This window comes from Prionailurus viverrinus, chromosome X (genome assembly GCF_022837055.1).
Source record: "Prionailurus viverrinus isolate Anna chromosome X, UM_Priviv_1.0, whole genome shotgun sequence".
NCBI classification, from domain to species: domain Eukaryota; kingdom Metazoa; phylum Chordata; class Mammalia; order Carnivora; family Felidae; genus Prionailurus; species Prionailurus viverrinus.
Window position 1 is genome coordinate 17,681,537 of NC_062579.1, and position 24,941 is coordinate 17,706,477.

General features: G+C 40.1%; 1 protein-coding gene across 1 annotated transcript in view; it reads left to right on the forward strand.

Annotated features, from left to right (window-relative positions):
• Positions 1-24,941, forward strand: part of POLA1 (DNA polymerase alpha 1, catalytic subunit) — a 299,688-nt gene that overhangs the window by 127,186 nt on the left and 147,561 nt on the right. Inside the window, exons 31-34 of the mRNA XM_047844422.1 lie at positions 1,346-1,477; positions 6,441-6,615; positions 20,838-21,016; positions 22,740-22,871. Coding sequence (XP_047700378.1) covers positions 1,346-1,477; positions 6,441-6,615; positions 20,838-21,016; positions 22,740-22,871 — 618 coding nt within the window. The remainder of the gene's footprint in view (positions 1-1,345; positions 1,478-6,440; positions 6,616-20,837; positions 21,017-22,739; positions 22,872-24,941) is intronic.

Consider the following 24,941-nt stretch of genomic DNA (forward strand, 5'->3'; position numbering starts at 1 on the left):
ACTGGTTTCTTTCGCTTTTTCTTTCTTCTTTTTTCCATTTCTTTTTTTTTCTTTTGAGAACTCTGAGCGCGTGGTGGCAAAGAATACCAGGAATGGTGCCACACTTTGGTGTGGCAGCCCCCGTTCATGTTTATGAGGCATCAGGATCTTTACCTACCACTGCTTCTGCATTACCAGTGCCAACAGTATGTTAGAAGAATAATTTTGAGCTCTCACCTTCCTAAAAGGGTGCCCGGAACCCCCACAGGTCTGCAGAGCACATTTAGGTGATGTAGTCATGCGGCGCCCTGTTCCCTGCCCTTCCTCTTGTCTTTTGAAACCCACCACAGGGCTAGATCCCTTCCTTCTCCCCTTTGTGCATACTGAGTTCTACTCCAGTAGACTGTATTCTGTGTCACCTCTTCTTTGAACTTTTGCTTTTATCTCTGCCCAGAATGTTCTTGCTCTTGTCACCTTGTCTTAAAATCCTGTTTTTCTTCACATGCCAGCTCAAGTTTTTTCTCCTATGATTTCTATTCTCAGATGATAGTGATCTTTGCCTCTAAACTCTCTCCCTAACACTTTGCTCCACATCTCCCTTAGGGCACATGTAGCTTATTTTTGAGGTTTCATTTGTGGAATGGGGAATCTTCTAATAGCAGATGACTTAGAACCAGTGACCGTCTTACTCATCTCTCAGTACTTTACAGTGCTTGAACTTAGTTAATTATTGCAGAGTGAGCAAAATCATTTATTCTGCAAACCTTGGGTTGCCCTTGCACGCCAAGAACGGTCGTGAGCATTGTGGATGCAGCGGCAAGCAAGGCTGACCTGTTCCTGCCCTCGTGGGGCCGACTTTGTGCTTGCAGCTCACTCATTCTGCCTTTCTGGAGCTGAAAGTGAGTGTTAAGTCCACCGATTTCTGGCACCTTTGAGATTTATGTAGGCTAGAGAAGCCTTTGGAAAACACCGTTCAGTCAGAGTAACTGCTCTGCATCAGTCCTTACTAACCAGTTAATTCAGGGAGAGAACTGCAAACATGAGGAGAAACTCTAAAGGCTTCACAGGAAACTGAATTTATAGTCTTAGTTTTTTATAGCCAAGTATTACATGCCATGGCCCCTAAACTTGTATTTCTTTTTTGCCAGAGTTCCATTTGGTCATATTAGTTACTCAATGAAGGAGGGAGGAGTCTTGTGGATGGAATGTGTATGGGCTGTGGCACTGTTTTCTACATGCAGCTTCTGTCCATCTTATGTTTCTGTGGCTGATAGGATTCTAGGAAAGATGTATTTAGTGTCTATCTGTGTGAGAAGGGTTTTATTTTAAACCGTGGGGCTTTTTGTTTCCTCTTTTCCTCTTTTAGGCATTGACCAAGGATCCCCAGGATTACCCTGATAAGAAAAGCCTACCTCATGTACATGTTGCCCTCTGGATAAATTCTCAAGGAGGCAGAAAGGTGAAAGCTGGAGATACCGTGTCGTATGTCATCTGTCAGGTAAAATTGTAGTAATTAATAAGACTCCCAGACCTCTTAACCTATAGTAAACTTCAGATCACCACAGTGTCTTACTTCGTGTTCTTCCAAACAATTGGTCCTGTAAAGAGATGGGTTAGTCTGGTTGGTTTTATAATATTTGAAGCCTTAGTCAGAGGTATGAGGTATGTTATTAAAATTTTCCTAAAGCATTTAAGACCAGTGTCCTGGTTCACTTGAAATTATCTTGGTGAGACAGATGCATGACAGTGGTTGCTGTTTCACCCCTAAACTGACTTGAGTGATAATGTGTGTAAGTTTGGTCACATGTCCAGCAGGAGTCTGTTATTCCTTTTGCCATAGTTTCCATTAGGAATACTGTCAGGATAAGAGAGCGGATGCATGTTTCCCTAGCCTGTGTTCGAATAGTCCCTTGAAAAAAGTGTGAAGTACTTGGTAATATGGAGAAAAGTGATGGATCCTAAAAACATTCCTTAGGAAGAAAACACAAATTACCTAACCACTTTGGGGTCTTTTCTTTATTTTGAGTGGCGGTGGCCTAGAACCCACCTCCTTGCCTTCTCCCTCTTCCATGAGGCACCTCTGAGGAACCTCTAACCCCTCTGGAACATAAGTTTACACCACTAACCAGTTTCTTTGGAGAGGAGCATGCCTTTAACAGGGATGGGGAAAGATGGTAGGACAGAAGAGTAGTTTTTTTCTTTGAACGCACTTAACTCCAGTTGGAGCAAAGGAGAGGTCTCATCTCTTTCTCCTATTAAAAAAAAAAAGTCACAGCCTCTATCCAAATTCTTTAAAATTAATTGTGGTGTGGTATACTTATCAAAAGGCGTAATTCATCTGTGTAAGGCTTTGTTTTTAATTAATTATTGCGTTCTGTCATTACAGTGGAAAAAATGAGATAAGCCTTGAACTTCATTGCATTATGATTGATCTTTGTCAAACTACAGTCAGTGTGTTTTTAAAACATAGAGTCTTTTCAGAATTTAAAAATTAGCTGCTAATATCTGCTCGGTATCACAGATGACGTACATAACAAATGATTTAAGTACATGGACAGGAATCAGCACTTGACTCTGTCTCCCTCCTAGGGTTACCCTTGATTAAGAACTGTTACAGAAAGCCAATTCCTGCAGGAAAATATTTCCATAAATGTCTGACTCGCTCAATCCCTTAATGTGCTTTGCATATTGCCTCTGACAAGTCTCATCTCAAAAAAACAATTTTCATATTATGCAAATAAAGATTTTGGTAAATAGGCTAGTTTTGTTTCACTTATGATCTCACATACATGGAAAAGCTCTTAGATTATTAGTGACAGGAACAGATGGCAATGCAGCTTTGAAAATCATATAGGTTCTGAGAAATGACATCTAATAATGAAATCCAGCCAAAATTATGTTTTGGCTAAACCTGGAGTGGAGATGTGTGGTAGTGTGATCGATGTATTTAGAAGTCCGGGTTATGTTCCTTGATGTCTAGATATTAGGTCTTAAGCTTGCTTTTTCTCGGGTCTTACTGAGCTAGAAAAGCTCAAAAAATGCTGACGCTGATATAGTGCGATAAATCCATTTTGATGTATTGTCAATATTTCCCCCATCCACTGGTGCTGGGCCTTAACTTACTTGTTAAAACTACAGTTCATGTTTCTTTTTATGAAGCCTTCTCATTGTATCCCAGGAAAAGCTGCAGGACTTGCATTCGCCTCTATCCCCTGGCAGCGGGGCAAGCCTGCTTTGAGGATGTTTGTGAGCCAGAGTTGCCTACCTCTTTTGCTTTTAAGGACTCACACTATTCTGTTTCCAAACACAACCATCTATTTAGAATCTCTTTTTGATATTTTGAAGAGTACTTTACTGCTCTAAGCAAAGGTGTCCTCTGCAAATAGTCTGTCTCCTAGACAGGTTCCGTTTTGTTTAAAATTTCTAATTAAAATTCGACTACAGTACTCTGTTGATAATTTACTCAGACTATAAATTCAGATGAGTTCAGAGAGTAATGTTTTTGGTGTCTGATTTATATTGTAGTTCGTCGACTTGTAAAACCTACATGAATTATTTGCTGAGATCTTAAATCAACTTCCACTTAATGGTTAAGTTTTAAATCCTTAATTATTTAACTTTCATTAGACATAATTTCCATAAGGCATGCCTTTAACATAATTGTTTTAAGGGGCCCCCTTGTACACCCATTTAAATAACTTTTTTCCATTAGTTTCCTTCTAAAGATGACATAGTTTTGAATGAATTGATTGCACCTGGTTGTCTCTGTGAAGTATGTACTTTGTGAACTTTGTGAATTACTACGTAGGCACTTAATGCAGGACGAACATTGCTTGTTAATCAGTTTTTAAAGCGTATGCCGTGTGTTACTGCATATACCGTGGGATCTTGCTAGGTTGGAGAATTAGGTCTGTGAGGGATATATCTTATGTCACGGCCTGAATGTTTTTCCAACACAACATAGCAAAACCTATCTTACCAATTCTTTTGAATCTAGTCATGTTTGGGCTCAGATTTTTTAAATACAGCAAGAACTATGATTGGGTTGGGGCACCTGGGTGGCTCAGTCAGTGAAGCATCTGATCCTTGTTATCAACTCAGGTCTTGATCTCAGGTTGTGACTTCAAGCTCCCCGCATTGGGCTCCGTGCTAGAAAAGAAAAAAAAAGAAATCTATTTGTGTCAGTGTGAAAACTGGTCTTTTGTGTGGTTATTTAAAATAAAAACTTTATTAACTTGAGGATATGCTTAGAAATTTTCAACTGCTTTTTTAAAAACTTGCCTTACTCTGAGAATATCTTCTAATATATTGGAAAGTAACTCACGTGCCTTCAAAAAAAATTTGCCTCTACAATTTGATTTTTATTTACCATTAAAAAGTAGTTAACATCGTTGTAATCTTAAGAACACACTAGATTTTTTTTTGTTCATTTATTTATTTTGAGAGAGAGAGAGAGAGAGAGCACAAGCAGGGGGAGGGGCAGAGAGACGGAGGGAGGGAAAGAATCCCAAGCAGATTCCGTGTTGTCAGCACACAGCCTGATGCAGGGCTCAATCTCACAAACCGAGAGATCGTGACCTGAGCCAAAACTAAGAGCTGGATGTTTAACCAATTGAGCCACCTAGGCGCCCGAAGGACAGACAAGTTTTTAAAAAAAAAAAAAAAAAAAAAAAAAGAATTCTCTAAATTAATCAAGTTTCAGGTGTGTGTTAACAAAGTCAGTCAGTACAGGTGTGGTGCATAGAGACGCTGCCCAGGGATTTTTCACACCGTTTTTGTCCTTAACCGTCATCTTACCCTCCTCTCATGATTCAGACTTCTCAAAGGGCAGCAATTAAAGTTGATGAATTCTGCCTAATTTGTTTTTACCATGTTGTGAACTCCTGAAAAATAACTAAATGGCAAGTTTTTCAATCCAGGGTTTGCTTTCTTTGTAGGTGTTTCATTATATCCCAGACCAGGTAGGACCTAGTTGATAAATATCTCCGTTTGTTTCCCTCAGGAGCCTTGCCAGATAAAGAGGCCTCTGCCTCCAGTCTGGTGAAGACAGTGGCGTGCAAGTAGCCTCTTCTTGGGTTGGGTTCTGAGAAGGGGCTGAGTGTAGCAGGAATGAAAGAATAGGGTTCATGTTATCTATTTGGCAGAGCAGCTGAGCATTGTGAATAGTTAAAATTGACTTGTCTGATGGGGCGCCTGGGTGGCTCAGTCTGTTCAGCGGCCAACTTCGGCTCAGGTCATGATCTCATATTGTGTGAGTTTGAGCCCCACGTCAGGCTCTTGTGCTGGCACCTCGGAGTCTGCTTCGGATTCTTTGTCTCTCTCTCTCTCTGCCCCTCCCCCCCTCGCCCTCCGTCTCTTTCTCGAAAATAAACATTTAAAAAAATTGACTAGTCTGAATGTAAAATTCTGTTGTTGACAAGAGGAGGTATGGAGCAAATTGTTGGATGACTTGTAGAGTCACAGATGTTGGTGACCTCACCCACAGGGCTGTGGATCAATTATATAGAATTCCACGGCTTTTTATAAAGAGGAAACCTTTGAGGGGCCCCTGGGTGGCTCAGTTCCTTAAGAGTCCGACTTCAGCTCCCGGTATGATTTCATGGTTCATGGGTCCAAGCCCCACACCGGGTTCTCTGCTGTCAGCACAGAGCCTGCCTCAGATCCTCTGTCTCCCTCTCTCTCTGCCCCTCCCAGCTCTTGCTCTCTCTGTCTCTCCCAAAAATAAATCAATAAACGTTTTTTGTTTTTTGTAAAAAGAGCCTTTGAAAAGATACTCTCTGACCCATCTTTCTTTCCTCGAGGAGACCCATGTAAACAGTACGAAATGGCATGCCCTTCATTCCACCGGCCAGATATTTTGCTTCTAGAGCATTGCCATTCCACCAAGATAGCTCATTAATTTTATTCCTATTATATCTTCTATATGAGTCACTACTCTGTGGGTTTCATACTCCTTTCTTGACTGCTTGCTCATTTGTTTCTCGATACATACAGCTCCTCAAAGAAAATACTACCCCTAGGGGGGCCTTTAAGATGAGATTATGACTAGAATCCTTGCATGAAGGGATTGTATTCACATGGTAAAAGGACCACACATGCCTTTTCTCATTACTCCTAAAAAGCCTTTCTGGCTAGATTGATAGTTAGCAAGTCTTCTCAGTGTGCTTCTGTGATATGGCAGGTGGAATTATTTAATCTAGTCATGCCATCTTCTTGGTTTCATGTTTCAACAAAAAATAGAACACAACACATGCTGGATTTACATTCTTGGACAGTGGGTGACATGTTTTCCTTGATCTTCCTACTCTTAGATACATATGAAATGTTCACCAATAGGTCAAAAGGACTTCTTGGTGTTTGTAATTGAATACATAAAATTTGAATTGTTGTCCCTCTTTGTGGCCAGGCAAGTATGTGTGATTGAATTTCTTAACAGCTACCTGTGCCGTGTCCTTTTGTAGGATGGGTCAAACCTCAGTGCGAGTCAGAGGGCCTATGCACCCGAGCAGCTACAGAAACAGGACAATTTAACCATTGACACCCAGTACTACCTGGCTCAGCAGATCCACCCGGTCGTGGCTCGGATCTGTGAGCCAATAGACGGAATCGATGCTGTCCTCATTGCAACGTGGTTAGGTAAGTGTCCCCAACTCACATAGCCTCTTACCCGGCTGCCTATACCAGCAGCCATGGTCCTCCCTCAACTGTTGCAAGCCTTGTTTATCGGCACCGTATGTGTCGAGCACTTCTTTGTTTATAGTTGGGTATTTATTTTTGTGGTTGGTTGATTACTCTCTGTCTCCCTTCATAGGCTGGGGAGCCCACATATTTGCTCCCTCTGTAGCCACATGCCTGCTCCACAGTAGGCACTCAGTCAGTAAATGTCGAGGGAAGAGAGGGAAGGCAGGAGAAGAGAGGAGGAGAAGATTGTAGGCATAGTTCCAGTGTCTGAGCTTACGTTGTCGTTGCTTTAATCGGTGAACTTCTATTAATAAGGAGATTGATGGTATCGTGATGGGTGGTTTATCTTGTCTCTATCTCTAAATGTATTTTTGTATAAAGTGAGTGTACACAGCTTTTTTTAAAGAGTAAGAGTAAAAGGTTTAATTTTTAGTATACAATTCCCTGTGAGTATCCTACTCTAACTTTATTTTAAATTCTTTGAAAACCAGACTTGCTGTTACCTTCTAGGAATGAGCTGATTCCTAATTTGTCATCATCCCAGGAGGTATTGGTCAACCCCAAAACTTCTGTGTTTTGACTTTTTCCTGTGTCACCAGACTGTCATCTCTTGCTTACAGATGCATTTCGTTACTTGCTCTGACTTCATTTCTAGATGGCCAGCATGGAAAGGGTTACAGTGCTTTAAGATGTCTACTCTCTTTCCCATTGTCCGCAAAGATGAGTATTTTTAGAATACTGCCTAATAAAGTCCTTAGATGACGCCTCACAATCTGTAAGTGAAGTCCAGGTGCCATTGACATCTCACAGTCTTTAACTCTGGCAGTTGTAGACTCTAACTTTGGAGCTCCAACCTGTATTTTTAGCCTTATTTCTTAATCGGTATACTTAGGGTCCCCTTAGTGTGGCATTGCTCATTCTGTCCCTACTTCATGGAAAATTCTCCCCCTCTTCTCACTGAAATGTCTGACTTAAGACATGGGTGTTGACATCATAGGGACTTGGGTGTCCATGCTGATTCTGTGTTTCACAAGCTCTGTGGCTTTCACAAGCCTCCAAACCTTGTTCAAAGCCTTGGTTTCTGGAATCCTAAGGCAGAGTTGTTCTGAGGGGGCAATAGGCTGATGCACGGGTGAACCTCTGCCCGGGCCTGGAGCAGAGAGGGTGCTGTTAGCAGCCACGCCCTGCGCTCCTGCCCAGCCTCTGCGTAAATGTGTCCACGGCCTCTCCAGTCCCTAAGGTTTATACGTAGTTAGTGCTCACTCTGCATGTGTGGACCCGGATGTGTGCCATCCTGCCCCTGGTGAGCATTTTCCTGAGCTTCTGCCTGCTAGCCCTGACTCCACTCTTCTGCCAGTGTCTGCTCTGGAAGTGGAAACTTATTTTTGACCTTTGCCTAAGCAGAACATAATTAGGATGATAAAATCTGCTACCCAAATCGCCATGTAATGTGTTCTCAGAGTTGAATTGTATTTGATGATGTTTATAAATCCTCAGCGGGGAGGAGGGGCATCGAAGCGCACAGTAGTTGTTAGCTTCTTTCTTTCTCATCTCCGCATTGGGTGCTGCTCTGTCGGATACCGTACTAAGTACTTTGTATATGTTATCTCATTTAATCTTTGCAAGAACCTCATGAGGGTGTGTTGTATTCGCTCCATTTTACAGAGAAGGAATCAGAGGCTCAGAGAGGTAACTAACTCGGTCTTGTCACATAGCTAGTAAGGGGACTGGCTGCGTTTGGATGGGACGCAGCTCTCTGTGAACTCCAAAGCTCTTCACCGCTGCACCACCCTCTCCTACCTGTTCTTAGCTCTGAGAGGCGATGACACAGCTCTTCAAGCAGGAGTGGAGTGGTGTGGATGTGAAGGCACAGGAATTTCATCTTCATGTGCCCTCCTCTCCCTGTTGCACCCACCAGTGGACATTCGCAGTAAAAACCCCCCAAGAAGAACCATTTTTTGAAAGAGTAGGGCTCCCAGTTTTTCCATTTGTACCACCTCACCAAGAACCTATTCTAGAGGCTAATTGCTATCCTTTCCTTCCCTGGTGTGAAATTTCCCAGTGGCCCGGCACTGAGCAGGAGTAGATGGATGAAGTGCCGCCCCCCCCCCCCCCCCCCCCCCCGTCCCGGCCCCGAGTGACACATAGTTAGTGACATAGTTAGCACCGAGCCTCGCCTCGAGGGAAGGGTGGTGGAGCCTGCCTGGTGGGCAACCCGATACCCGCTCGTGCATCTCAGTACTGGTCCCAGAGGGACCCAGAAGGATTTTGTCGGTTCTGGGGTCATATTTAAGGTAGTTCTAAGTTAAACAGTGGACACATTTTGACTTGCTTAAAGACAGACTTGATCCTAATTGCCACTGCCCTGTGGTCACAGGCTCTGCCTTATGAATCCAGTTTTCGCAAATCATTTTCCAAGCCCATTTTCCAAGCCGGTAGCCCCGTGGGTCCTGTCTGCAGAGGGTTCATGTTATTACTGACCAGGCTCACTGTGCGCCCGGAGCCCTCCGTACTTGGGCACAGCTCCACCCAGCCTCCACCTCTCCTAGCCCATCACCCGCCACCTCTTGGTGCCAGGTAGCCACTCAGAGCTACTGGGAAGATCTGTGTCTTTGGTTTCCAAGGAGCTGCTGCGACTCCCCCTTTTTATCTTCCAGTGTTTATCTTGAGCCGCTTGGCAGTGGGTCTTCGGCCGAGGGCCTGTGAAGTTGTCTCCATTGTGCTGTCCCCTCGTCCTGTGCTCGTCCTCTGCTCCCACGGCAGCTCCTGTTGTTACCAACAGGCGCTGTCCGCATCTCTGCCTGTATTAGTGAGAAACCCCCAGTCCTTTCTCTCTCCCTCTTTGCCCATAGGAGGTCCACGTGCATGAAGTGCAGGACTGCAAATGTCGTGGACCATGAAGGTCTATAGAAAACGTGGAAGCTCCCCAGGCGGCTCTGTGCCCGCCTTTGCTCCCTGCCCTCTGCTGCAGGAGCCATGTTCTGATCTGCATCCTTTATCCCTCCCCCGCCCCCCCCAGAGAAAAATCAGGATGGCTGTTTTCCACTAGGGGATTAGAGGCCCCTGTTACCAGTTCTCCCTTAGCCTGTGGTTTTAGGGCGGAGGAGAGTGGAGGAGGTGGGGAGGTGGGGGGAAAGTAAGAGGAGTGTAAGGGGGTGCATGGTTTCTAAGAGGTGCAAGCTGTAGGCATAAAATTACTGTAATTTGTTTTTAAAATTCTAAATCTGTTTTCTTTATATGAAAAAAAACTACAGTTCGTGAACTGACAATGTTAAATAAGTTGAAGTGTACAAATGTATACATAAAATACAGGCTCTCCAACTGCCTAATCACAGACATAAAATAACTCTCTTGCTTTTAATGTAGTTTTTATCTTTGATTAATGAAATGTATTACAGTGTTGAAACTTCAGTGAAGTTTGATACTTTGTCCTTTTAGTTAGTACAAAGAAATCAGGAATAATGGCATAATTTCATTTATGAAAATTATTAAGTTCATGATTTTTTATTTTTAAGACTCTTTTGTGGAGAGCAAGTATATTTTTCCACCACCTTTTTCTTTTTCTATTGCTTTTATACTGCTTTCCTTGAAATGAAAGGCAAGCATCAAGTGTTGGTTTTATCCTGTGGCTTCACTTTGGAAATTCTCTGACTATTTCTCCCTGTCAAGATACCTCCTGAGGTCTGTCTGCTGGCATGTTGCATGGCCAGGTGTTCTGTATAGGAAGGCCATTTTAGTGCAAAGGAGAGAGGATAGTCTATTAGATGAGTGAATGAATAAGTGTGTTGAATTGAAAGAGAATAATTTGTTCTCTCTAATAACTAATGGTCCTCATTATCCCACAGTAAAATATGTATCATTTTTCTGAAACCCATGCAAGATTATTGCTATTGGGCTTAAATAAAGCGAAATTTTACTCTTTTCCATCTGTGAACAGAAAAAAATATAGTCTTACTCTTCTTACACAATAGCCCTATGGGAAACATGGCCACAAAAACTTAGAACTCTTAGCTTTTGTTCTCCAGACCTTAGGTTTTTTTTCTCTTGTTCTAATGAAATCCCTCCATAGTCTGTAGAGGAAATATTCACAGTATGCTACAACATCCACATAGTCTTCTGTACCTAAGAAAATAGGCCAGTGATAAGAGTAGTCTAAAGCTCATCCTTGAGTTTCATCTTTTAATAAATTTATATTTCATGCATAAAAGTACTTAGAATTATGTAATATCTTTCCTCTAATGAGCAATAATTTGTATAATAACCATCAAGTACCTTTCTTCATGGCCATTGATCAAATTGCAGGCATGTGCCTGTCTGGGCAGTTTTGTCATTTGTCCTGAGAAACTATAGATATTTGAAGAATGAGAATTTAGAATTTAATCTCTGAAAGTAGTGTTTAAAACAAGACAACATGGTTAACCCAGTATGTTCCTGGATTCACTTGGAAAGTAAAAATTCCCTTTTAAAAAAATGACCCCATATCCCACACAGGTTACAGAAGGTAGTTTTTGTCAATAGATAGGGTCCAGTAACACCCAAGAAATGAGTGCAACAGCAGGCCAAGCAATGTCAGGGGTGCCTTTGACAGGCCTACAAAAGATGGGGGTGGGGTGGATAAAGTATAGGTGGTTGCGAGTAGAATGATGTCACCAGCAGGTGCCTCGGGGATCACTTTGTTGATCCAAGACTCTTGCCTTTTTTCACGATCAAGCTCTTAGAAGAACATACATATGTGACCATCATTTGCAAATCTTAAATATTTCCTATAACGTAATTAATAAAATTTAAAAAGTAAGATCGCACCAAAGGCAAAGTAGGTTATTATCTTGTCTGCTGATAAGAACCACCTCTTCTGGGATGGAGCGCCATTCCACCGTATCACCAGTGGGTCATGCTCCCAGCCTACCTGTGCATTCATTGGATACTTGAATGTTGAAGCCTGCTGGGCTCAGCGTCATAATGGGCACTGTGAGGGATACGAGGATGACTAGGCCATGGCTCCTTTACTCACATTATAGCCCGGGCCATTTTGTCCATTTCACCATGGTAGGGAAGACTAGTGGACAGCACAGTGCATGTCCCAAGACAGGCAAAATAAAGGATTATAGGCATTCAGGGGAAGCACAGACCACTTGTAGCTTGGGCCACTAGAGAAGAGTTGATGAAGGTCTTGGCATTTGGCATTATGGGCTGTGCTTTGGAGAGGCCAGTGTGGACTCGAGATTGGTTGCCTGTTCCCACCTCTCATTAGTTCTTCCAGCCCATTGCTGAATGGCAGTGGCCCCGACCTGCACGGCAATGACCCGTGCCATCTCAGCCACTCCACATGGCACATGAGGGCCCGCAGTGACACTGCTCACCTAAGTCAAACAAAGATCCCTGGGAACTTGGAGCCAAACTCTGAGGCATGTTTACAATATTTGCTGGGACTGGTATTCTGGCTTTGTAATACTTGGAGTGTCCAGAGGAAGATGGGACTTTCTCTAATTTAGAAGTTAGGTCAATTTAAAAAAACTTTTTAACTTTATTGAAGAGTAATTGACAAATATAATTAAATGTATTCAAAGTGTACAAAGTGATGATTTTATATACATAGACATTGTAGAATGATTACCAAGATCAAGAGAATTAACACATCCATTACCTCATGTAGTTTCCGTAGTTAACTTTTTTCGATGTGGTGAGAACACTTAAGATATATTCTCAGCAGCTTTCACGTATATAGTGCAGTATTATTAACTATAGCTCAAGTTTTTTAAAAAGATGCATCATTTAAAAATTGTTTTAGTGTTTATTTTTTGAGAGAGAACTTGTGAGCAGGGTAGGGGCAGAGAGAGAGGGAGACACAGAATCCGAAACGGGCTCTGAGCTCTCAGCACAGAGCCCAATGCAGGGCTCGAACCCACGAACCATGAGATCATGACCTGAGCTGAAGTTGGACACTTAACCGACTGAGCCACCCAGGTGCCCCAAAAAGATGCATCATTTTAAAATGATACTTACCGGGGCGCCTGGGTGGCGCAGTCGGTTGGGCGTCCGACTTCAGCCAGGTCACGATCTTGCGGTTCATGAGTTCGAGCCCCGCGTCGGGCTCTGGGCTGATGGCTCAGAGCCTGGAGCTGTTTCCGATCCTGTGTCTCCCTCTCTCTCTGCCCCTCCCCCGTTCATGCTCTGTCTCTCTCTGTCCCAAAAATAAATAAACGTTGAAAAAAAAAATTAAAAAAAAAATAAAATAAAATAAAAAATAAAAATAAAATGATACTTACCAATACTGTATAGCCTACAGAAAAATGACTAAGACATGATAAATGAAAACAGCTGAACATAGCATTAAACTTTATTAAAACTATATTAAATCTACATACATGAATAAGAGGAAAGGGTAAAGGTGGTAAATTATAGTTTCCTTATTGAAAAAGTAATATTAAAAATAAGACAGTTTTTACAAAATCAGAAGGAAAAAATGGTTAAACAATTACTAATTTCTAAAAGGTTTGCCTAGGGACCTCTGGCCTGGCTGTCCTACACCCCACTCCCCAAAATATTTACCAACATAGCTGGGGAGGAGAGGTCTTTGTTGTAGTAGCAGCAATCCTTGGTCTGTTATTTTGTGCTGCTGTATTTTGCAAATATTTTTTCAGCATACACTTACCATCTTGTCTCAGGTTTAAATATAAGAAAGAAAATAGAAACACTTCTAGAGGTACACATCTCATTAAGTTAAAATTCACATTTAGAGCTATCATCAAGGGCATTAAAACAGTTGAGTGAGGTCATGAGGGTGCTGCACATCAGGATTTTTTTTCCACTTAAAATTTTGGGGATTATGTTTGCAGGACATTAAAAATCTTGCGGGTTTATTTGACCCAAAGGTTTGGTTATTATTTTTTACAAAATACTCATAAGTTTTCCATTTGTCTTATTGTTGCCGTGAAAGGCAGTTTCAGGTCTGCCGCTTGCAGTTGTTGATCTTGAAACTGGATCTTTAGAATTCTTAAAAAGTTTTATTATGGAAAATTCTAAACGTGTTCAGTAGTAGAGAAAATGGCCTAAGAATCCCCCAGGTGCTCGTGACCCAGCTTTAGCACTCTGCAACTGTGGACAATCTTGCTCCTCTTTTCCAGCTACTCCGATTATTTTGAAGTGAATTCTAGACACCATATAATTTTACCTGTAAATATTACATTTTACATTTTTAAAAGATAAGGATTCCCCCTTTTCAGCATAACAACAATATTATCACTAGTAAAAAAGAGAAAAAAAGCTCACAGTTGCTTCATTCCATCAAACATCCAATAAGTGTTTGTATTCCCTAGTTGTATTAAGGATACACTTCTTTTAAAAAGTTCTATGTTTGAGAGGCGCCTGGGTGGCTCAGTTGGTTGAGTGTCTGACTCTTGATTTCGGCTCAGGTCATGATCTCACTGTTCGTGGGACTGAGCCCTGCATTGGGCTCTTCTAACGGTGCAGAGCCTGCTTGATATATTTTCTCTCTCTCTCTCTCTCTCTCTCTCTCTCTCCCCCCCCTCCCCCTCCCTCCCCCTCTCTCCCTCTCTCTCCTTCCCTCTCCCTCTCTCCCCTTCCCTCTCCCTCTCTCCCCTTCCCTCTCCCTCTCTCCCCTTCCCTCTCCCTCTCTCCCCTTCCCTCTCTCTCTCTCTCCCTCTATCTCCCTCTCTCTCCCTCTCTCACTCCCCCTCCTCCCTCTCCTCCCTCTCCCTCCCTCTCTCCCTCCCTCTCTCCCTCCCTCTCTCCCTCCCTCTCCCTCCTTCCCTCCCTCCCTCTCTCTCTCTGTCCCCATCCCTCTCTCCTCTCCCCCCCTTTCTCTCCCTCCCTCCCTTTCTCTCCTGCTGCCCTCTCCCCAACTCATCTGCTCATTCTCTCTCTCTCTTTCAAAAATAAATAAACTTTAAAAAAGATAAAAACCTTCTTGTTTGAATTGGAATGTAATAGTCCATATGGCAGTTAATCTCTTTTTTCTTTTTCTTTTTTTTTTTTTTTTTTTTTTTTTTTTTTTTTTTTTTTGCAACCATCCAATTTACTTGTTAAGAAACGTGGGGTTTTTGTCCTATAGAATTTCTCTTATTCTGGAGTTTGCCGAATGCATCCTACTGGTATCTTTTAACATGTTCCTCTCTCTCCTGTATTTCCTGTAAAGTGGTAGTTAGAGCTAAAGACTTGATCATATTTCAGTTCAATTTCTTTCAGTTTTTGCTAATACTGCTTCCTAGGTGATGGTGTGTGCATCTGTGAGATTAGAACCCATCATAGGCATATCATAAATATTTAGTACTCATTCTCTCACCCTTTTCGACCTGAATTTTCTTTTCTTTTTTTTTTAACGTTTATTTATTTTGGGGACAGAGAGAGACAGAGCATGAATGGGGGAGGGGCAGAGAGAGAGGGAGACACAGAATCAGAAGCAGGCTCCAGGCTCTGAGCCATCAGCCCAGAGCCTGACACGAGGCTCGAACCCACGGACCGCGAGATTGTGACCTGAGCTGAAGTCGGACGCTTAACCGACTGAGCCACCCAGGTGCCCCCTGAATTTTCTAATAGTATAACATATATTCAGAAAAGCACACAAAACCTAACTGAACAGCGTAGTCAGCCCTGAGCTCAAGAAACATATATTATTACATATATTATTATATCCTCAGAAGAAGCCCCCTCATGGCACCTCCTAGAAACTGTCTTCTACTCTCTCCAGGAAATTCTTATCCTGATTTCTGACATCGTAGATGAGTTTTTCTCGTTTTTTGGATGTGACAGAAATTGTGTCTTTGCTCTTTGTATCTGGCTACTTTCACTCAATATTACGTTTGTTAGCTTCGTCCGTGTGGTTGTACTTCGTTCCTGTGTAGTATTGCACTGTATGCACTGTATGAATATACCACACTCGTTTCAGTGCATTTGAGGGTTGTTTCCACAACTGGGCCATTATGAATAGTGCTGTATTGAGCGTTCTTGCACATGTCTTCTCTTGAACACTTGCATGTGTTTCTGTTGGGTATATACTTAGGAGAATTGCTAGGTCATGGGAGGCCTCATATATGTTCAGCTTTAGTAGGTACTACTAACTTTCCAAAGTGGTTCAACTAATGTACACTCCCTGCTCTCGGTGTATAAGTGCCCCACATTCTTACCAATACTTGGTGTTGTGTGTTTTCTCCATTTAATGTGGTGGTATAACATCGTGATCTTAATTTGTTTTTCTTTGATGACAAATGAAATTGAGCACCTGTTCACATGCTTATTGTCCATTTGACTATCTCCTTTTTGTCGGGTTCCTGGTGAGGTGTTTGTATACTTTTCTGTTGGGTTGTCTTTTTCTTACTGATTTGCAGGCATTATATGTTCTAAATATGAGTCCTTTGGAAATGTACGTCACAAACCTCTCCTGTTTGGCATATGGTTTCTTTCAAGTATAACGTCCATACAGTGAGATGCTACTGTCTTAAGAGTCTCATATATTCTGTTGATCAAGACACAGAACTTTTCCATCACCCAGAACGTTGCCTTGTTTTCCTTCCCAGTCATCATCCCTCCTCACGAAAGAAACCAATCACCTGATTTGTCTTACCCTTGGCTAGTTTTACCTGTTTCAGAATTTTATATAAATGATCTTCTATAATGTATACTTACTGTGTTCAGCAGCTTTCACTTAGAGTAGTTTGGAGATTTACCCATCTTGTGTATAGCATCATGCATTCTTGTTTCATTGCTGAGTAGTATTCCGTGTTAGATTACACAAGTTTATTTTTTCATTCTCCTATCAGTGGACATCTTGATTGTTTCCAGTTTCTGGTTATTTTGAATAAAGCTGCTGTGAAATTTCTTGTATAAGGCTTTTTATGGATGTAGCATTTACCTTTTAAAAATTCATTTATTTTTTCATTACTCATACTAAATAGTCAGTTTGTGTATTATTCTCTAAGAAGTCCAGATACATGAACGCTTGGATTTGTGCAAAACATAAATGATGTATTTCCTAAAAGGGATTTTTAGGAAACAGTTTTACAGCAGAATTCTATTATTAGCAACTTCAGTAATTATTACCAACACCTGCTTAGGTATATCAGTTTCTCACTTTACCCATTTGGAGTTTTATTCATAAGGATTTTTTTCTTCTTCCTCGCTTGTATGGACACACATAATTGGCTTTACCTTAGTTATTTGCATTTGTGCTAATAGAGACCTTGTCTTTTGGAAGAAGAAAATTACTTGGGCCAATGCTTCAGCCTCTCAACTAAATGCCTTGACTTCAGAAGAGTTTTAAATACTCCTTGGAAATGGGGGCAGGTGAACATTCTTAAAAGCAGGTATAGCTTACGATGTTTAGAAAGTATAGTGGTAGGAAAATTAATTTTGTGCTACATGTCATGTTGGAGGTGTGTGTGCTTAAGAATATGGCGATCTTAAGTAAAAAACAGCACTGCTGAACTCATCCACCCCGGTGCCTGTGATGTTACTTTCTATAAATACTTTTTGAAACATGAGAGCTTTGATCTTGTTGCCAAAATAATGTGAGATCCTATAAATTGTCTAATTATAAATGACAGAATTTTAATTTCATTTCACTTTCCCTTTTGTCCTCCCCATCCCGCCCCCCCCCCCCCCAAGAAAAATGGTGTGACTGTATCACTGCGAGTCACGGGATTGAATAAAAGCACACATCATTTCTGCTTGTTGCAGGGAGAACCATGGCTGTTCTTCCCCCAGATAACTCATGAGACCCAAGTAGGTTATTCTTTCCTTTACTCTGAACTGGACCAGACGTTCGAACCTGTCAGAAGCTAGGCTAATAAAAGTGGAAGTTCCTTTTCTCAAATAGAGCATGAAGTTTGTTTCTTTAAGTCACTTGTTCAGTGAAAGCTCTCAGTAGAATAGAGGAGGAATTCGGAAATCAGTTTTGCATGTCTTCCTCAAAGACGAATATGATTACTTAATGTATGGCGAGCAATTTAATATTAATTACACTGTGTATATGACACCTTTGATCCTAAAGGTTTTGCTTCAGTGTCATTTCTAACAAAAGTGTTGCATTTTGGAGGGACCGTAATTATAAATGCAGTTCCATGTAGCAGCTCTGTTTTGCACATTTTAAAATTCAGAACCTACCTCTAGGTGGCAGCACCAGATACTTTTTTTTTTTTTTTTTCCTGTTTCACGTCAGCCTTCATGAGTTACGGTATAAGCAGTGAAACTTAAGTCTCCTGAAACTTTGAAATAAGTTGCTTGTTGACAATTCTGTGAGGATTTGGAGAAATTAATCCATATGTTGATTAAGTTTGGGGCTTGTTGAAGCCTAGATTTTGACCTTTAAAAGAAAGATTCCAGCAGCAGTGATCCTTATTTTTTAACATGACATGTTTTCATAATAAGATTTAATTTAGCCGTCTCTAATTTGCCTGTTGAACTGAAAGTTGTCCACTCAAGAAAATCACTCTTTTATGACATTTTTACATCCAAGTAACTTCTACAAGGATCATTATACACCTACTATGTTAAGGTAATTACCGTGTCCTTTCCTTTTACATTTTTAAAACATAGCAATGTTCTATGACCAAGAATGCTGAGATGAAGCCCCTTCTCTTGAAAAAAGTCAGCATGGGAATAAATCTGAAGTAATTAGCCATGCCACTTGGCTTTGTTATTGCCACGGGGAGATAAGGAATTGGACATTTAAAGTAGAGATTTCAGGGCGCCTTGGTGGCTCAGGCGGTTGAGCGTCCCACTCTTAGTATCGGCTCAGGTCATGGGATTGAGTCCTGCATCGGGTTCCATGCTGAGCGTGAGCCTGTTTGGGATTCTCTTTCCCTCTGCCACTGTCCCCGACTCGTGCATGCTCTCAATCTCTTTCTAAAATTAAATTAAGTTAAATTAAATGAAGCCTAGGGAGACCTTTCCCTGCTTCCTTGCTGCAGGTTGGCCGTTTCTGTGCATGTGCGAGACCAGTGTTGTTTCATTCCTTGATTTTTGGATTGTGAAAGAAGCCTGCTGTTGAGAAAACCTGTCTTTATTGTTTTTCCTTTTCCTTTCTTTTTGAATGGTATTGGTCTGAGAAATTGATACATGATGATACCATGAGAGAAAAGGTGAAGTTCCTTTCTCATATTTGTTGATGAAGCAAGAGTTTATGTGAATACATTTGGATTCACAAATAGAGTGTAAGGAATTTACAACAGTTACCATTCAGTTCAGAGAAGAAATGGCCTCATTCCCAGGCATTGTCTTTCATTTTCTCGCTCCTCCTTGTCTTTAAATGGCAAGGTAGATCTTCCCTCACTCTTCACTAATTTGCTGTTTTTCTTAGGGGTTAATTTGTAAAATAAAAAATGTATGGTGAGTCTTGGGGCCAAGTGACCTAGGTTACAGTAATTTATGTCACTAACCAAGAATACTTTTTCAAGTGTTCTTTAAATTTTTTAATGTTTATTTTTGAGAGAGAGAGAGAGACAGACAGACAGAATGTGAGTGGGGAAGGGGTAGAGAGAGGGAGACACGGAATCCAAAAGCAGGTTCCAGGCTCTGAACTGTCAGCACAGAGCCCGACATGGTGCTTGAACTCACAAGCTGCGAGATCATGACCTGAGCCAAAGTCGGACACTTAACTGACTGAGACACCCAGGTGCCCCTCAAGTTGTTTTTAATATGTACTCTTTGTTTTTATTGTACAATCAGGTTAGGAAATGCTCATTTTGATGAATTCCTACACAGAACAGCTGTTAACTTGCTATGCAGCATGAACATGTGTTCCGTATATTTTTCCAAATACATAATCTTGAGTGAATATTGTCTAGATTAAATGATGTTCATCCACTATTTTAATTTTTCATTCATACGATATTTATTGAGTGCTTATCACATGATAGGCACCACTGAAAGGGGTTTGTCCTCCAATGTCTGATTTAAACTTCAAAAGTGCCTGGTCAGTGACACTTCCTCCATTTCATAGGTGAGAAAATCGAGACTCAAAGTCCCCGTCTTACTGTTCTTTGTTCAGCGCCTCTCCACTGTGTCAGTCAGCCTCAAGTGTAGATGGCACTTGAAAACTGACCAAGTAGGATTTAAGATCTTGTCATTGAGTTCTGAATACATCTGTTTGATTATCTACCTATGCAGCAGCTGTTGACAGAGTTAAAACAGTTTTAAGGTATTTTTCAGTATTTCAACTTTTTGCTCAGTGACTTTTATATTTCTTATTTACCTTTGTGCTAAAATAAAGATGATAGCTTTCCTTGAATTTCTAAAAAACCTAGAATTCTTAGGGATTGCTGAAGGGTGATTTCAAGAAAATATTTTAGGATGCAGTGTGTATTAATTATCTTTAAGTGTAAATCCAAATAGTAGATTTTGACAGATATGCTTTGACCAAAGGGAAATTAAATTGGCCTAAAAATGTTTCTTTTCTTTAAGTAGTTTGTGGAAACTGGGTAGCATAAACTATACATCAATTGAGTTCTTGTATCATTTTGATTGAAACATGGAAGGTATATTTTGTTTCAAGATTGTTGGGAACGTTTTGGCCTATAGAATGTGTAGATCCATTGTTTTTGCACATATTTTAAATTTCTGAATTCAGAACACCAAAAACCCGTGTCGCGTTTTGTCTCAGATGCTGCTACTGAATTTTAACCACTGAATTAGATTGCACCCTACATGCTGTTAACTACTGAGCCAAGATGGAATCGACCACTGCATTGAAATCAGGGTTAGCACTTGTGTCTGCACTTGAAGGAGTTGTAATAGCATAGAACTTGTTTTCCTTAATGGGATTTTTATTCTCTATTTCAGTCTTAATGGTGATACTTTGATTTTAAGAGATTTTCTTAATAACAGTGCACATTTATTTGAGATTCTCACTGGAACTTTAAGAAGATAGTAAAACCATCCTATAGAAGTAGTTGCTTCTGAACCCAAACGTCTGGGGGCATATCTGCATTGTGTTAGTGCAGTTTACTTGTTTTATTTATTAAAGTAATCTTTTGTAAAGAGAGAAGTCAGTTGTCCATGTGATGTGAGCCTTTGTCTTGAGTTCACATGGTTGTGTATGTGTGTGCAGGAACTTAAAATCATTCCTTTGTGAGTTTTCTTCTTTGGGGTCTTTTTTGTGTACAGGAATTGAAATAATTGTTCCTTTCTAAACTTGTTCCTCTTTTTTCTTTTAACCTTAATAGGACTCGACTCTACCCAGTTTAGAGTTCATCATTACCATAAAGATGAGGAGAATGATGCTCTACTTGGTGGCCCAGCACAGCTCACAGATGAGGAGAAATACAGGGACTGTGAAAGATTCAAATGTCCGTGCCCCACGTGTGGGACAGAGAATATTTACGATAGTGTCTTCGATGGTTCGGTTAGTTGTTTCTTTCTGTTTCTTTTTTTCATTTTTTAACCAACTAGCATAGAGGTCTTTCCTCCCCACTATATATAAATATACGAAAGGCGGGGCAGGAGGGGGAATGTTGCTTTCATGTGCTTAAAGAATTTTACCATCATCTGAATTCTGCCTTCACAACCTCATTTCTGCTTGAGAACTCTTAGTAGAATGTGCTTAAATATTGTTTTTGGCTTCACTAGAGTACTTGTTTGGCCTTGGTTTTTAAATGGAATCTCTTAAAAATTCTAAAGTATCTTAAAGTATTTTTTATTGTAATTCCTTAATCAGTAACCTGTAATTCCCCATCCCCAGCCCCAATTTATTAAGACTTAGAGCAATATTTGCCTTTATCTTAAATCAAGTTAATGGGAACTAAGTGTTTTTGGAAAATTTTTGTTTATCTTTACACATCCCACTTGCCTCCTTTTTGACAAAGGTACTCTGATTATCTTTTCTGCCGTCTTTGCATGTCAGGCATTGAAAAAGTCACAGGGAGACATTCCTCTCAAGAAGTACTGCCAAAAAATGTATCATTGACCTTGGATCAGAACTTGAAACTTAGCCAATTTACTTGATTCAACTGCAGTGTTATACATGTACTAGCCATGGCAAATGAGTAGGCAGCAGAACTGTGTAAAACCTTGAAACTGAAAGAAAATACATCCTTTATCTAAATTAAAAGTAATTATTTTAAGTTAATTTGGACAAACAGCAGATGTTTTGCATTTTTTTGAATCAAAACAAAGCAGTCTTTGGAAGCAAGTGCAAGGAAGAGGCAGACACAGATCAGCAATACTTGCTAAATCCTTGAGTTTTGCTTCATTACAGCTGTAAATAAGATAGTTAATTGCATGGAGGCTTGACGACTTGCAGATGGGCTAGCTGTGGAAGAGCCGATGTCAAGCTCTAAAATCTCTTCCACCTGGAATTGCTTAGCGTGGCGGGTAGGGTTATGTACCAGATTGGAGCAGGAAACCAAGATGTTTAAGTATCAAGAAGGAAAACACATGCTCCAGAAACCCCAACAGTTTTCCTATATATTATATTTGCTTTGTTTTTGTTTAAAACAAAACAAAACAAGACGTTTTCTGTAACTGCTAATAGTTAATTCTTTCACATTTCTTCTTCTTGCCTTCCATTCCCCCAAATATTTGTCATTTGAGGGGGTGGTAGAGAGGGAGGATTACAGAAATTTTAGGTGTCCTAAGCTGACAATAAGTGATTGCTTTCCATTGCAGTCCTTAATTTTTAGGCTTTCATCTTAAAATTAAGTTGCCAATGTGAAAGCAAACTAATGTCATTAGTGCACTTGCCTTCAGGTTTGGGATGAATAAGCACATATTTAAAACTTTGATCAATATCTCTAAGAAGAACGTTTATTTCCAATAGTGTGACCTCACTGGCATTTTCAGAGGGAAAATTATCCGTAAAGTCTATCATTTATTGAACCTACAAAAAAGAGATTTCAGGGTTTTCCCTTCAACTGTGTGCATTCCGTTATCATGGTGGCAAAAAAGCAGGAGGTTCTTGTGACTCAGGGGATCTTTGAGAGGACAGTAGTTGAGAAAATAGGATTAAAAACTCACCAATAAAATGAATTATGGATATTGTACACCAGGACACCTGTTAGCTTTTAAGCACAAAAAAACCTTCTCTGGCCTTACAGTAACCTTTTGTGTATTTGTTCTGACTTCTGTAGGGAACTGATATAGAACCCAGCTTGTATCGTTGCAGTAACATCGATTGTAAGGCTTCACCTTTGACCTTTATGGTACAGCTGAGCAACAAATTGATCATGGACATTAGACGTTGCATTAAAAAATACTATGAAGTAAGTATCCACAATGAGTTTCTTACATATGCAACTTACTTAGGTTTGGTACTTCTTTTAAAATAAAACAGTGTGATTTTGTATTACTGGTTTTTTTAGGAAACTAAAATTTTGAGATGACTTTGCAGAAAAAGTACTTGATTTTCTGTGGAACATTACATTTCTGTCACTAATGAGCAGTATTTTAAATAATGAATGTTTGCTTTCAGGAAAAATGAGAATATAATCAGGAAGTGTTTTAGTTTATTGTTACCTAAGTAAGACTAAATTAAATGGCCACTCAGATCTTTGGCCAGAGGACAAAAAAATCAGTATTGCCTGTCTTTGGCAAGTAGAATCATAACATCATGTTTGGTTATTTTAATAACTGTCTCCTAGCTAAGACTTCATGTTTATGTGGTAATCTACACCATTTCATAGCTGTGTTGTCCAAGGAAATCAAAATAAACATATTTTAACTTTAAATGCAATCTGGCATTTTAAAGAGAATGGCTAATTTTTATAAACATATCGTAAGAATGCTAGAGGAGTGAGCTATCTGCATTAGAAAGGCTTTTTGTTTTTAATTTTTGGTTTTAACATTTCATAGGAATGAGGTTTTTTGGTCATCTAAAAATTTCTGTTACATGAAAGCTCAGTGTAACTTTATTTAAAGAAGCTACATTGGCAAGGCATTTCCAAAAAATGCTCAGATTCTATTAGGTAAGACCCATGACTTCATCAGTATCATCCTTTACTTTCTACTTGTGTTTGTTAACATATAATACAGCATTTTCTTCTTTAAAATTGAACTCATGAAATGAAAATTGATTATTAGGTCATCAGGATGAAGAGTAGAAACATAGAGTGTAAGTGTTGTAATTTTGGAGTAGAATAATTTGTATTTGTCAAAAATACCCAAGTAGGTTTGTGTGAAGGTATTTTTAAAATAATAATTATGACTACATTTTGGGAAATCTGAAACATTTTAGTGAATAATCCTGTGCCACACTTAATGAACAGTTGGATGGGAATAAAGGTTATCTGTGGGTTCACATTCCTCAGTAGATGAAATGTTCAGCACATGTAATGTTAGGCCTTTATTTAGCATGAAGAGCCAAAATCAAAACTATTCATCTCCTCATTTACAGACCTCGTTGAGCAGAGCATGATTCTTGACTCTAGGGAAGAATTCTGAGCTTTCTCTCCGTGTTTAGTCTATCAAAATCTTTACCATGGAAATGTTAATACTAGAAGAAACTCATCTCTTGCCTCCCCTAAGAAAGGACAATCTGTTTTGACTAAGTTGAGAATATACAGAAAAGGAATCTTCTATATAGTTAGCAACCTGCTCTCACAGAAAGATCGATTTCTAACTGAATTGTATGGCTGGTGGTGGTGGTGGGTATATGAATATTTTCCAAGCTAAATAACTTATATAGGCATTCAGACTTTTAACCCAACGTTTCTGTAGTTTTTGTAGCTTCTGTAGTATTTGCTTTAATTGTCTTGTCTACCAGCCATCTCAACAACAAATAACAGTTTCCCTCTAGTTAAGTGCCCACTTGATTGATTTTTCTAAGGGATGTCTAATTAAAATACCCAAATAATCACTCCCGAAGTTGAAGATTGGTACGACTGTCCTCAAAATTAGGAACGTATTTCTCTACTTGCTGATCTTAGTCATATGTAATTGCATGGGAGAGAAAGAAATCCATTTATTCGTTCTTTTTATGGCCCCATGCTGAACTAATGTCTTAAATAGTCTCATGATTAGAGCTTTTATACAGAATGCTCAAACACCTCTAGATTCTACTTCACTGTAGACTGTTCTCTTTTTCCTGTCCCCACACTTAAAGGAACTTCTGCTGATGGAGGGACGTGGTGTTGAGTTTCTTTTGTTATTCTGCCTCACGTGCTACTGGTGACAGTTAGTTCAGTGTGATATATGGTAGCGATGGCCATCCAGCTGGAGATTAATAACTGTACTGGAGACAAGGATATTGGTAATAAGTACTGAGATAAAGTGACTGTTTTCTGAAGCTAATGACCAAAAAGGTTTCTTCCTGTTTCACAAGCTAAATACTACCA